The sequence below is a fragment of the Malaclemys terrapin genome, chromosome 2, assembly GCF_027887155.1.
Source record: "Malaclemys terrapin pileata isolate rMalTer1 chromosome 2, rMalTer1.hap1, whole genome shotgun sequence".
Taxonomy (NCBI): Eukaryota; Metazoa; Chordata; order Testudines; family Emydidae; genus Malaclemys; species Malaclemys terrapin.
In genome coordinates, this window is record NC_071506.1 from 201,501,331 (window position 1) to 201,516,843 (window position 15,513).

The 15,513-nt window shown below is 37.8% G+C and overlaps 1 protein-coding gene across 6 annotated transcripts in view; it reads right to left on the minus strand.

Annotated features, from left to right (window-relative positions):
- The window catches only part of GOLGA4 (golgin A4), a 116,614-nt gene that overhangs the window by 40,655 nt on the left and 60,446 nt on the right, over window positions 1-15,513 (minus strand). For all 6 annotated transcript variants that reach the window (XM_054019384.1, XM_054019383.1, XM_054019385.1 and 3 more), the window contains 6 exons: window positions 13,487-13,665; window positions 11,913-12,044; window positions 10,758-10,913; window positions 5,289-9,595; window positions 3,219-3,340; window positions 543-673 (listed from right to left, as the gene is read on the minus strand). In XM_054019384.1, the coding sequence (XP_053875359.1) occupies window positions 543-673; window positions 3,219-3,340; window positions 5,289-9,595; window positions 10,758-10,913; window positions 11,913-12,044; window positions 13,487-13,665 (5,027 nt within the window). The remainder of the gene's footprint in view (window positions 1-542; window positions 674-3,218; window positions 3,341-5,288; window positions 9,596-10,757; window positions 10,914-11,912; window positions 12,045-13,486; window positions 13,666-15,513) is intronic.

The following is a 15,513-nucleotide window of genomic DNA, read 5'->3' on the forward strand; positions in this document are numbered from 1 at the left end:
GTGTAACCTTGGATGTGTATTATGTCTGGTACCCACCCACTATGCTTGAGCCTGTTCAATTCAAGAGTAGCTTGATTGTATGCCAATAAAGAAACCTCAGTGACAAGTTCGGAGTTGAGCTGAGTGGATAAGGTCTTGGAGGCTACTGAGTGGATAAGCTGTCAGAAGCCACCCCAACACTAAGCAGAGCCCTGATTAACTTACTCGGGCTCCGGAGTTTATGGACTTTGTTGCCGGATCAAGATCTCAGTTGAGCACTAAAAGTAAACTAGCCTTATTTTTGTGTCTAGCCAGGTTTATCTTAGGATTCTCACGGACTAGCAAAATGCAGAAAGATTTTAAGTGCAAACAATGCAGGGGAATATTTAGATCTAAATAAAAAAATTTAATCTGAAATATTAAACCCATAAAAAGCATTTATATAATAATGTGTTTTTTAAAATCTCCTATAAAGATTAAAATTTTTGCCTAAAAGGACCCACTGGGAAGTTTAAAAAACAGAATTGAAATGTACTGAACCAGATCACTCTCAAGAAAGATACCTCAAGGATTTCTTCATACTTTTTTACAGTTCTTTTTAGATCGTCATCTTTTTCAGCAATTTTTCTATGCAACTGTGTTGTCTCTGCATGATGGGTTTCTATCAGTTCAGTTTCCACATCCTGGGCTTTACCTGTTTTTTTAAAAAAGTCAAGAAATATCACAACTGATTAGGTAGCTATATTTTACCAAATAAAAAACAACATCACATTATGAACAGGATTAAAAAGTAAGATTTGAAGACACTTCTATAAAGGTGTATGAGAAAAAAAATCTTTCAAGAGGCAAAAATCAAGCATGAATCAAACAATTCATGCTATACATGATCTAAAAGTAGTGGTGTCTCTCTTTTTCAGTCTGAGGGCCGAACAGATTTCAAGAAGATGAAAGGTCACAATACTTAGCAGCAGATTCAATGCTACCATACTATATAGGTTTTTATCCCATGCACACGGACATAGTAACTGACTGCCTTCCAGTTGTGCATTAAGCAACGTGACTAATATCTGCTGCATGTTTGTTCTCTCATCCCTGGAGTGTTTGTTTTGATAGAGGATTTTTTTTTTTTAAATATATACATGTATTTATGTTAAAGAAGGCAAAGTCAAAGAAGTGTGCTTTGCATTTCAATAAAAAGGCAGTGAGGTTTGTGATGGTCCTCAGGAAGTCCATTCCACAGTTCAGGACTGGCCCCGAGAAAGTTGTCTCACACAGATGAATTTTACCTTTGTTAAAGAGTTCCTCTGTTCCAGGGAATGAAGTTGTTGACATGCTCTTCATCCCAGGGCTTTAGGTGGTCTCCCAGGACCCAGCCATGGAGAGCCTTGAAGATAAGGACTGAGACCTTGAACTTGACTTGATATTCTATGGGAAGTCAGCATAGCGAGCAGAGGACAGGTTTGTTGTGCTCGCAGTAGCTGTATTGCTGAGAAGCGCTGCAGTATTCTGTACTAGTTGGGAGTTTCCTAAGCACTGCAGTCTTTGTGCCCAGGTATATCCAATTGTTCTAGTCCAGCCAAGAGGTGATGAAGGCAAGAATAACTGAGGCCAGGTCTTTATCCACCAGGATGGAACAGATTTTCCTAGCCAACCAGAGATGGTCAAAAGTGTTACCCACAAATGCTGCTATACAAGACCTTACCATCAGCAAAGAATCCAGAAGCACTCCTAAACTAAAGACTCAGTTGACCAATTGTGAGTGTGTACCTTCAACCAAAGGAGACTGCACCGTAGCTGCAAACTCTTCAAAATACTCTTCAAAATACCAGCCTCACTGATGTCTTGCTTGGATTCAGCTTCAGCCAGTTGTTCTACATTCATGAGCTATCTTGCCCAACACTGGATCATCTTGGTGGTAGTGGTATGGCCAAATGTGGTGAAGGATAGATAGAGCTGCATGACTCACCTACTGAGTGCTGGCATTTGAGTCCACTTTGTATGACCAGTTCAACTTGTGGGTGCATGTAGATGTTGAAAAGGACTAGAGAGACAACTGATCCTTCTGAGACTCCATAAGTGAATGATCTAGTGATGGAGGTGGAGTTTCCCATCATTACTTGTTGGGTGTGTCCCTCTAGGGATACACCCAACCATTTTAGCATATTACCCTGGACCCTTGCCACGTCTCTTGGATAGGACTGCAGTATCTCATGGTCAACAGTGCTGAATGCTAGAGAGAGGTACAAGAGGATAAGAACAGAGGTCTGCCCTCTATCCATTGACAGGATATCATCCATGAGTGCCACTGTAGCAGTTTTAGTTCCATGTCCTGGCCTGAATCTAGATGCCTTATTCTGCCAGCATGAGGGAGCAGAAAACACCTGCAATTCCCTGTCTCAATTCCCCAGGTACAAGGGCATCTCTAGCAAGCACAGAGCCAGAATAGCCAGTTCCTATGCTTCCCCCTCCCCTCACAGTTTTAGGCACAGGGGCAGGCAAGGTGTAGATGAAGAAGCATGTTGTGCTCCAGCTATTCCCAGCTGGCATGTGATCCTTTTGGGACCAGTTTCAGCTGGCACAAGTTAGACTGACTCTCAGTGCTAAAAGCTGCAGGGTGAATTTCCAATTCATAATCAAATATACATTTTCTTAATCAATTGCCATCAAAGGCTACACTCAGACACCCTGGTCTAATGCTTGTTATAAGTTTGTTGTGCTGAAAACACAAGTTTTAAAATGCAAACTCAACAATCAAATACAATTACTGTACTTTGACTTTCATCTCATTTAACAGGATACAAATCATCTCACATACCTACAATTTACCTGTAGAAATTCCCCAAAAGGTAGTTAACTATGCACAAGTCAGGTGTCTTATACACTGGCAGGTGCAGAAGTCCACAGCAACAGCTAGGGAACCCAATCTCTGGGTATAAGAAAGAACAGCTGCAAAAGCACAAAATTTCCAGTGTACATCTTATAAGCTTTACAATTGCTCCCTAGGCAAGAATAATATTCCCCACTGCAGAAGCAGGTTTTTTTCCTGACCTGGTTTTCAGCTCTCTAGGCAGGGCTAACTTCACACAACAATGGCTACTACTCAGATCTGTGACTCTTCCTCCTCTATGATACCCATATGAAACTGACCCTATGAAAGTTAACCTGAAATGTTGACAATTTTTATTTGTAACAGACAACAAAACAACAAATCCAGATTACGACAACAACATTTCACTTACTGATTGTTTCATGTACAGCTGTTTCCAATTCCCTTTCCTTTTGAGCCAGCTGAGTATTAAACTCCCTCATCAACTGCTTTAAGGTGGAGTTGTGCTTTAGTTCAATATCTTCCTGTTCAATTCTGTACAACAGAACAAAAAAAGTCAAGAAATTCATTACTGATCTGAGGCGTATAAAGGAAAGACCAAAAGTAGTTTAGAGTTTCTCCAAGACTCTTACTTAAGCATGGTTTTGAATTGAGGGGAAGGTTGGCACTGGGATTAATTCCCTGGGGCCCAGGGAGGCTATTTGCTCCTTTCCTATAGGATGCACCTGGAAGGCTCAGGTGTTTTGCCAAAATGGAAGAGACCAATAAAAATGTGCCCTGGGACTTTTGCTCAGGGAAGATCAAGACAGGAATGCTCTGCATGTAGACAGCGTTATTAGACAAAACCTGGGTTGAGAAACTGTTAGCGCTCTCAACAGTATACCATGTTTTTATGACACACAAGTGCACACACACAAACACAGAGTTTTGGGTTTTTTTTTTAAATCAGCTCGTACCTCTTTCTTTGAAGTCCACTGCCTGAATTCTCAACTGGATTTTGGGTACAACCTGAGGCACCTTAAAGGTGGGCAACCTTTCAGAAGGCAGATGAAGCATCCAAAAATCACATTACTTTTGCAAATTTAGGCCCATAGTTGTACTCTGCCTAAATCTTCTTAAGTATCACGTTTTCTTAATATCCTTTCCCCATTCTCCATTTTGAGGAAATTAAAACTGTGTGTATATTTTAAGCTGTGTATTGAGAGGTACTTGTTACTCCTGGGGGAATTCTGCACTATTGCACGCATGCATAATTAATGAGCCCTGCAGATTTCTATTTTTGTGTGCAGAAAAAAACTTCTGCCAAAATGTTGGTGTAGTTCCACCTTTTTCCCCACCAGAGGGCAATGTGGTGACAGAGCAAAGCTGCAGCTCCCCACCAGCGAGGGAAGAGAGAGAGCTGCCTTTGCGGGAGACAGTGTGGGGCTGCTGGGAGGGTCAGACAGGGGGCTCATAAAGGCTAGTGGGGGAGGACAGACTGGGGCAGGGGCTGAATGGGAGTGGAGGCACAGGGCCACAGGGGTAAGGGAGGTGCAGAGACACATGGGGACGAGGCTGCAGAGCTACACAGCTGGATTGGGAGCACAGAGACACCTGGTGATGAGGAAAGGGATTCAGAGCTACATAGGGATAGGAGAGTGGCTGGGTGAGGGCACATGGGGACAGGGGCAGATGTGCCTGACTGAATGGGAGAGGCTAGGGGTCAGCCAAGGTCTGCATGGGGGAAGCTCCCTAACATCCCTCCCCATACCCCTAAAAAACCTGTTCCATACTTTTCCCGACACCCAACAACCCTTGAAGTTCACACCCAGGCTCCTTCCTAGCAATTTACTTCCCTCTCCCTCAGCTCCTCCACCATCCCTGACTCTCCAAAGCCTTTGCACTGCTTCTGAGGGGTGCAAGAAATACAGTTCTGTATTGTAGTTTAAATTAATTATTACTCGTAGTTCTGTATTAATATACCTAGTAGGGAATCTATTTGTCAAAAAACATTTCCTGAATCTTTTTTGTTGTCTATATTGTTACAGACATACTTGCTGACAGGTATTTTGAAATAAATGACCAAAAATAACTGAAACTGGTGTAATTATATTGTGTTATTTTGACAAAATAAAATATGCAGAATTTTAAAATACTGTGTGCAGAATTTTTATTTTTTTGTTGGAGAATTCCACCAGGAGTAAGTTGTATAGGAAAGCTGCAAAAACATCACTGAGCCCAAACCAAGAGTGATATATATTGTTTTGCAAAATACTGTACTTTTCTTTGGTTTACGAACTAAAACTTATTTTTCACTTGTTTGTGAAGGATTACTTTCAAGTGCTTTATTTTTTTTAAAATAAATCCTTAGTAAAATATTAATCTCTATTTTACTGGTATAAAATAAGCTTAAAAATATATGTATTCATCTTCAGGTTAAAGTAACTAAAGATCACTTTTTTAAAAAAAAATAGTTTAATGGACTAAGGAATATAGAAGATACCTGATTTTCTGTTCCATTTCGTCTAAAGATTCCTTCTTCATTATTTCTAGTTCCTGCTGATGCTCCTTCCGCAAAGTACGCAAATCCTTCTGCACCTTGCTTATTTCTTTGCGCAGTTTTTGCTTCTCTCTTTCAGCCTCCTCCAGTTTAGCTTGCAAGTCCTTTTGCTGAGTCTGCATATCACCAAGTAATTTCTGCAGCTCCAAATCAGATTTAGTCTTTTCTTCTGCATTTTCTTCAAAAACTTTCAGCTGGCTATTTCTTTCATCCAACTGTTGCTGGAGCCCTTGCAATTTTTCTTCATATTTCAAAGTTACCTCTGCCATCTCAACCTTCCATGCTTCTTTCTTCTTTATTAGATCATCCTCCAACTCTCTTATCTTCTGCTCCAAAGACTGACTCACTTTATCCTTTTCTTGAAACTGTTTCTGGAAGTCCCCAATCACATTTTCCATATCATGATGTTTTTGTACTTGGGCTTTTAATTCTTCTCTGATACTTGCTAAGTCATCACCATCTTTTGTGTGTTGATCCAGCAACAAAGAATATTTCTTATTTTTTTCTTCTATTTCTTTCTGGAGCCTTTCAATCACAGCTTGTTCTTCTTTTAGATTTTTCTCAGTACGTTCCAATTTTTTTAAGAGTTCCTCCTGTTGGCTTTTCATTTTTAGCTTAGAGTCATTACTTTCTTGTTGCTCGTTCTCATACTTCTGCAATAATCCATCCTTATCTATTAAGTCTTTTTGTATTGCACTTATTTTCTCCTCATACATCTGTCGTACGTTCTCTAGCACACTGACTTTTTCTTGCTCTATGGAAGCTTTTACATTTTCTACTTTTTGCATCATTTCTCTTTCCAAGTCTGCTGAATCTCTTATTAATCTATTTTTTTCTTCTAAATCCATAATTTTGGCCTCTTTTTCCTGCATTTTTTGTTCTAAATCTTTTAACTGATTTTCCATAGCTAGCTTAAACTGTTGTTCCTTTTCTTCCATTTGAGAGGTAAACTGCTTCTTAACGGAAGCTATTTTTTGTTCCGCCTTTTTTTTCAGGTCTGCTAATTTAGTAGTGTTTTCTGCAATCATCCTATCTTCCAGCACCTTCAACTCTTCTTCTTTGCTTTTCATCACTGCAGTTTTCATTTGTTCAAATTCTCTCTGCTTTGTATCGAGTTCAGCTTTCATTGAATCCATTTGCTTTTCAAGACTTAGCACTTTTTCTTCAGCCTCCTTGAACCTGTTGTCCTTTTCGACAACTACAACCTCAGCCTGCTGAAGTTGCAGAACAAGCTCTTTTTGCTCAGTCTCTCTTCGCTGGTTGTGCCTTTTAAGTTCTTCCATTAAAGAATCATTTTCCGCTGTTTTCCGAGCAATGTGTTCCTCTAGCTCAGCAATTCTCGCTGTTTGGATTTTTAACTCTGCAGTTAATTTTCCTTCTTGCTTTTCCCTTCTCCTCTGCTTTTGTTCCATTACATCTTTCAAACTATCTAAATTCCTGCTTTGCTTATCCAACTCCTCCTTAAGTTGATTTATCTCTTCATCCTTTCCACCAACTTGGATATTATTTAATTCAAGCTTGCTTTGTAATTCTTTAATAGTATTGTGATTCTGGGTAAACCTTAACTGTGCCTTTTTCTTCCATTCTGACAGTTTGTTCATCCAATGGTCTACCTGCTCCAAAGCGGATGCTTTTTCTTGACTCAGTGACTCAACCCTGGAAGATAATTCCTGCACCTGATTCAATAATTGCAGCTGATCCTCTTGGTGTTGCTTGCTTAACAAAGATAGGGCTGCTTCTTTTTCTGTTAAACCTATGCTGTTTTCAAGTTTGACATTTAGTTCATTCACAAGCTTGTTGAGAGCACAGATCTCAGATTCTTTTTCCTTAAGCTCCTCTCTCATTGAAGTGACAACATTAATATTTTCAGATAACTCTTTCCGTAACTGTGTGATACAAGTTTCCTTCTCTGTTGCAGCCTGTTGCTGATGCCCGCCTTCTTTTTGTAACAGCTCCTTTTCTGTTACAAGTCTTTCAATGTCAGCTTTCATGAGTATAAGAACATTTTCCTTATCTTGTAACTGTTGTGTTGACTCCTGCAAAGAGCTACTTACTGTAGTATGATGTTCTGTTATTTGTCTAAGCTGTGTTTCTAGTTCAGGAATTTTACAGTTTTTAATTAATATTGCTTTTTTAATTTTTGTAGTTTGATGTTGACAATGTGCAATTCTGGAGATTACTAAATTAATTTTTTCAGTACATTTTTCAATTACTTCATTGGTTTTAGTTTTCAATAAAATGTCAGCTTCCTTCCAGTAAATATCCAGCTGTGCTGCTAGTTCGCTTGACAACCTCTCAAATTCAATTTGTTTTTGCTGACTCGCCAAATGTTTATCCTCTAGTTTTTTCTCATAATCCTCACGTTCTTTACAATGTGAGGATTCTAGAATTTGGAGTTTTTCATCAGATGTTTTCAACATATCTGTCAGTTCCGTAACTTTTATCTTGTGTTTTTCTTCCATTATTTTCTGCTCCCTGAGCTGTTCCTGTAATACAGCCTGGTCCTTCAGAGACTGACTGAGGTCATCTTCTAGTTTTTCAAGTTGTGCTTTGAGATCAGTTTCACTTTGGGACAAGGTGTTCACCTGTGCCAATAACTGCTTTAGTTGTTCTTGCAATTCATTCCAAGATTCGTCTCTCTTCACTTGTTCTTCCTTCAGCCGGGTGATCTCTATGTTAGTCTCCTCTTTCTCAGCACTGAAGGTGTCTAGCTTCTGCTTCAGGTCTTCAACTTCCTTCTCTTTTTTATGTAGTTCCATTTCATGCTTTTCCTTGAGCTCTTCAACCTGCTGATCAAGTTTTTTCCCCCATGTTTGTTCAACTTCTTCTAGTTCCCGCCTATGAGCTTCTGCAAGACTTTCCAGCTGCTCCTTCTGATTCATTTCCAGTTTTGACACAGCATCATTTATTCCAGCTGAGCTGGCATGTGCCATTTCCAGCATTTTTGCATTGAAATGTTTCTCTTTCTGACTGAACTCCAACTGCTTGTTTTCAAATTCTTTTTTCAATTTAGCTTCTTGTTCTGAAAGTTTCTTCTTGAACATTTCTTGCATCTCTTTTGCTTTTTGTTTGATTTTTTCCATCTTTGTTCCTTGATGTTTTAAATTATTTTCATATTCAACTTGTAAAGCACTAATTCTCTCCTCTTTGACTGATAATTTCTGTTTGAGCTCTTCCACTTGTTGATTCTGCTGCTTTTTTAGTTGTTCAAGTTGATTTTCCTTCTCAACCACATCTCTCTTTGCCTGATCAGTCTCTATACCGATATCTTTCAGTTGAGATTCATACTGTTGCTTTAGAGAGGTTATTTTCTGCATATTTTCACTGCTCTGCTCTTCCAGCTGCTGCCTCAAGTCACGTACCTGGGATACGTAAGAGTCTAATTCAGTCCTAACTTCATTCAGCTGTGATTCAGCTCTTACAATCTGTTCTTTAAGATGTGATTTTTCAGCTTCCATATTTGTCAACTTTTGTTGCAGCTCTGTTAACTGTCCTTCATAAACCCTTGCCTGCTCACTGGAATTATTTTGATGTGACTGGCAGAGGTCTCCTAGTTTAGCAGACGCTTGCTTAAGTTCAGCTTCAGATATTTCAAGTGATTCCTTTAGTTTATGTTCTTGTGCTTTTAATTCCTCCAGATGTTTTTCTTTTTCTTCCAACTGTACCTTGAGTTGGTTAGTTTCTTCTGTGCGTGCCTTCTCAATTCCTTGGACAGATATGTCATGCTCTTTAACCATCATGTCAATTTTTTCTTGGTACTGGTTTCTCTGTTGTTCCAGTTTTGCCTCAGACTCCTGCTTTATTTTATCTACACCATCTTTCAATACAAAGTGCTCTTGTTCTAGGTCATGATGTATTTTTAGTGTTTCTGATAACTCGAAAGATAATGCTTCTAGCTCTGTTTGTTTCACATCAAGCTTTTCTAATGTTTTTGCATTCATCTCTTCTATGTGTGCACGGAAAACTGTCTCTTTTTCTTTCAACATTATATCCATTTCTTGCTCATGTTTCTCTCTCAATTTCTCTATTGTGGACTGATGCTGTTGCTTTAAAATTTGAAGTTTTTCTGTCCAAAGTGCTTCCTCCTGCTGCTTCACGTTTTCTAGCTCTTCCCTGTGCTTTTCAACCATTACAGTGATTTCTTTATTATACTTGTTTTTTTCAGACTCTATCAAAGTACTTAGTTCCTCCAATTGTCTTTTGTCATCTTGTGAATACTTTGCAAGGGAACTTTCCAATTCCAGAATTCTCTGTTGAAAGAAGATTTTTAAAAGTGGTATGAATAAACAATTTTTAATATAAAGAATTGTAATGCCAGCTTAATTATTTACCAGATTCAAATTCTACAAATTCCAACTGTAGCCCACTTAAAATAATAATAATAATAATCAACAATACATTAAAACAAACAGAATCAATTTGTTTTATGTAAGCCATTTATTGTATTGTCATTTGTTATTAATTTTGTTTCCACTAAGTTATATGGTAATAATAAAATAAAAGAAGACCTTCTATTTCACTTATATTAAAAATTTAGATGTGATAACTTCTTTGAAAGGTTTTAAAATAATTTAATAAATACATGAGGTAATTCATCAGAACTGCTCTGAGCTTCAGAGGCTGATGGCTCTGGTTCCAGTAGTTTGAGTGTCGACAGGTGCGCAGTAGTCTTCGCACACATCTGCTAACGTACCTTATTCCTGGCCTTTACACTGTTGATACTGTAATACTAGACCTGCTTTGAGCAGAAACCCCCAATCTAGAAAAATTCTGTAGTGGTTTAGTAATGTATAAAATATCCATTAGGTAACAAGTACACCTCTACCCCGATATAACACGAATTCGGATATAACATGGTAAAGCGCTCGGGGGGGGGGAGGGGAGGAGGGGGAAGAGGGAAGGGAGTAGGTTGCGCACTCCGGAGGATCAAAGCAAGTTCAATATAACGCGGTTTCACCTATAACGTGGTAAGATTTTTTGGCTCCCGAGGACAGCGTTAGAGGTGTAGATAAAATTGTTTTACTTGTGACCTAAAGGGTCAGATCCTTCAAACTCTCACTCAAGCAAAGTCTTATTCACTTGATCATTATTTATTGTTAACATTTATATCATGGTTTATATCATAAACCAAAAAGATTGACCTCTTTGTGCTAGGCAACGTATGCAAAAATTCTGCATGGGGAATACAAGTACATGCCCCAGGCCTGAACATGAAAAAAGTATATTTCCATGTTCTGCCATTTAACGCTCCACAAAATTATAAACTGCAGCACAACATGGTAACAAAAATATATGTTTTAAGTGCGACAGTCTTTCATCATAGCCAGTTCACACAAGTCAACCATGTCTACTAGCATGAAGCTGTTAATATGCAGAAAAGTGGTTAGTTAACATTTTGAAAATTTTACTCACAGTTCTAGATGTCTGTATTTCTTGCTGCATGTCCTGAAGTTTCTTCTCACACTCTGACTGTATTGCTTTTTTCTGCAGTTCTAGTTCTTCTAATGCCAGAGATTCCTGTTGCTCTTTTTCTTGTACTGTCTGTAAACACTCACTTTGACTTTTTTCCTGTGTCAAAAATTATGAATAAAACAATATTGTACAAAAGAAACCTCCAATAAATAACTTTTTACATCATGAGATGGTTCTACAAAACAATTAGCAAGAGAAAAGGAAATCACATTTCAAATGATTATATAACTACATTTTGTACCAACAATCAACTTTGTTTTTCATAGCAATATAAACATAACATTTTGTTAAAGATCTTTTGCAAAATCCCCACACCAGGAGTAAATAGAAAGTTTTTCCAGGTAAATAGCCACAAGCTAACATACTTATCTTCTGCATAATCTATACTTTAAAATAAAAATTAAGCTTCTAATCTTTATGATTGAGAAAACAATCTTAAAAATGTGAACTGAGTGTTAATGCAGTGTAATTGTATCTGTGTCGGTCCCAGGATATTAGAGAGACATGGTAGGTGAGGTAATATCTTTTGTTGGACCAACTTCTGACCTGAAGAAGGGCTCTGTGTGGCTCAAAAGCTTAGAACATAAGAACGGCCACACTGGGTCAAACCAAAAGTCCTTCTAGCCCAGTATCCTGTCTTCCGACAGTGGCCAATGCCAGGTGCCCCAGAGGGAATGAACCGAACAGGTAATCATCAAGTGATCCACCCCCCTGTCGCCCATTCCCAGCTTCTGGCAAACAGAGGCTAGGGACACCATTCCTGCCCATCCTGGGTAATAGCCATTGATGTATCTATCCTCCATGAATTTATCTAGCTCTTTTTTGAACCCTATTATAGTCTTGGCCTTCATAACATCCTCTGGCAAGGAGTTCCACAGGTTGACTGTGTTTTGTGTTCTTTTGTTTGTTTTAAACCTGCTGCCTATTAATTTCACTTGGTGACCCCTGGTTCTTGTGTTATGAGAAGAAGTAACAATAGGGATTACTGAAAGATGGTGAGGTTTAGGGGATCGGACATGGGTTTGCCATACAGACAGACTTCTGTTCCCACCCAGCTCTGCCAGAAGTAACCTTGTACATTTTAGGGATGCTTACAAGAGCTGCCCTCATCTTCTCCTGGAACTCCTTTTCTTGAGCCTGTAATCTCTCATTTAGCTCCTGCTCTTTGGTAGCCAGTTCTCTTTTATGCAATTTCACTAGTTCAGCAACATGCTCTTCTGAAGACTTCTGTAAATTCAAGTCAGAGAAATTACTGATTTTTCAATAAACAAACATCCCCTGCATTATTTCTCATACAGTGGCGGAACAATGCTAGTGTGAGTTACAAAGGGAATTGTCTAATTGCTTCTCTTTAATAGGCAGCATGTTACTCAACATGCATAAGTAAAAATTACATGTTAAAAGAATAATCCCAATAAGAAGTTATTTTAAAGTTTCCGAAATGCTTTTCCGTGCTCTCTCACCTCATGCATAGTGCTAGTCACAGAACAACAAAAACTCTGAGGTCTCTCCCAACAGTGCTCCCAAATCCATTTACGGCTTTAATTTTGTTTTAAATTGGAGAAAATTTTCTCACAGCTTTACGATATAAGCTACTGTTTGTAGCTCCCTTTCTATGCTCAGTAAGTCAGTTTCATGAGCCAACATATAGGTCAAAGCTCAACTGGTGAAATCATCGTAAGAGATCCTGTTTAGTCAAATCTGAAGGCCTACACAGGCAGGTAAATTATTTATGTAAACAAGTTTATAAATCCTCCCCCAGCGACAAACCCCATTCACCTAAAACACTATATTAGAACTATAGTGTGGCAATCTATTACCACAGCAAAGTTAATAACGTAACAAATAAACACAAGAAATTGTTGTTCAAATTGAAAATTATTAGAAGAATAAGATGGAGGAACACAGATTCATATCCGAATACAGTGGATGGAATGAGAGCACATTCAACAAAAGCACACACTGTGGCAGACTTTTAAAATCTTCAGACTTGTTAAGACTAAAAATGCTAAATAAAAAGTACTTATTTAAAAATCATAACCATAACAGAGACAAGTAGAACTGATATGTTAATCATACTTAGTTTTCCTTTGTCACAAATAGCACTGGAATATTTTAAGAAGCCAGTAGAAAAGAGGTGTCTATTGTGACTATTTCAGGTGCACGGCCAGAGACACTGATTAAACAATATCAGAGGGGTAGCTGTGTTTGTTGCTTTTTACAGATCCAGACTAAGAGTCTCGTGGCACCTTACAGACTAACAGATGTATTGGAGCATAAGCTTTCGTGGGTGAATACCCACTTTGTCAGACGCATGCTTATGCTCCAATACATCTGTTAGTCTATAAGGTGCCAAGGGACTCTTCGTTGCTGATTAAACAGTGTGCAACCATGAGGTCAGTTCTGAGCAGTTTTTGTGCATTTCCTTTAACGTACTATTTTAAGCTTCCACAGGCTGCCAGAGAAAAGGACAGATGAATTTTGAAAGTTTTAAACTACTGCAATACTTTATTACTGAAAACATTTTTCCTTACATTTATTTTTTTCTATTAAATAGTGAGGAGTTTGAAAACAAGCTCGGATATGTTAACACATTTTACAGCCAAACCTTTGTTAAATTAAAGCGTTAATTTAAAAACAAATGAGACATACTTGGCCTTAACTTTTACCTTCATAATCTCAACCACCTCCTGCTTCACCCTGGTTAACTCTTGTTGAAGAATTACACGTTCTTCCTCACTTGTTTTTTCTATTGCTTTGATTTTTTCATCCATCTCTGCTTGCAGCTTTTTCCGTGCTTCCTCTACCTTTTGGGCTGTACTCAGAGCCTTCTCAAGCTCTTCAAATGCTGCAAGAAAGAAAACAAAGATATCTGATATCTTTAATAATTATTTTCCTTGACATGTATACAGGGCTCCCACTAACTACAAGTTACACACCAGACAGAAGAATCTGGCCCTAACAATCCACTGTATGCTCACATGGGCTCATTAATCGGGAAGGGGAAGAGAACAGAACAGTAGTTGCTACTTCCTAGACCAGTATTGCATTTAGGTTACTATATATTTTGCTCACCCAGAATCAGAATGAAGTGCACCAACTATAAACATATAAAACCACAACTCTTCCTCTAGCTTCATATCCTGACTAACTGAAACTGAAAGAGACTGAAGAATGCTCCATGAAGAAAAGGTAACTTATCACCAGTTTATTTTAAAGAAATCTTCCACTAAAATTATTGGTAGAATAAGTAGAAAGCCAGGAATGACTGGAATGTATATCCACTTTTATTTAACCATAGAAAGAGTTCTGTCCTATTAGAATAAGGAAGAACAATTCTGGTACATTTCATTTATCACAGAGTTTTTGTCAGTTTATCCACAGATATCTGTGGTAAAATTGAAGTATTTTTAAACTTTTCAAATTAAATATTAGAGTAAAACATTACTTTTAACTGATGTTTTACCTCCAAAAAAACTCAGATTATACTAAAAATATGCCCACAATGGACATCCAGCACAATAGTTATTTAAATTTGTACATGTTAATTGATTCTCAGGAACAAATTCTGAATCTGTTATATAGTCCAAATACAGAGAGTGGTCACGATTTAAAAAATAAACATTTGCCAACTGTTAAGGCACAGAAGTATCAGAGATGTCACAGTTATTTCCTTCATACATAATAATTTAAACATACCAAGAAGTCATATTTTTGTGTTAAAATGCTACAATAGTACTGAATAATCACAACTGGTTATGCCGAGGATTCCTTTAAAATCAAGTAAATTAAACCAACTCACTGGGATTAGGATTTGGCCTTTACTGGGGGATCCCTGTTTCTGACTGTGGTAATGAGTATGGGGCTCTCTCTGCTGCAAAGGCAAATAAAAAGGAAAACCCATTTTAAAAATGGGTTCGTATATAGCTAATTGTTGGTACAGATTAGTAGAACTTTCTTTTCAGCACTTTTGTAAAACTCAACTCCAAGGTGAAAAATCTCAGAAATTTCTAATCCAAAATACCTAAAAAAAAAAAGCCTATAGCTCAACTACAAGCGTGACTAAATACTTGGATTCCGTTTCTGAAACAAAGAGATAATGATTTTCAAAAAATTCAGAGTTCTAGCTTCTCTTCCTCTTAATAGTAATTTCCTTTCAACAGGGCCGGAGCTCTCCAGGTTTCTTCGGTTCACCCTTAATCTACTCTGGTTCAGACTGATCATTACAATGCCTCTTATTCTGCGACAATACAAACGATTACATATTATTAAGTAGTTACAATTCTTATGCACTTATCGTTACATATTTTTATTATGTATTAAAAACCCTCCAGGTGTTTTACTTGCCCATGAGTTAGAAAGGTGAAAGACACTTTGCACTTATGGTGTTTGAATTACATTTAAAAATAAAGCTTTTAACTATAATCTGAGCCTACTCCTGCATTTTCAGGAGACTTATTTTCTTAAAATAATTATGTTCACCCAAATTATGACTTTTTGGAGTTAATTTCTCGAGGAAGCTTTTTCGTGGGTCCTCACAGTAGCAAAACACTGACTCAGATTTTTTTTTCTTTTTAAAACCTCCCTCCTGCTTTAATGATCAAAAGAACTGAAGTGTTTAAATACATTATAAACGTTAAAAACACTGGAGATGTTTTTTGTGCATTTTTTATATTTAGTAAACCAATATAAAACA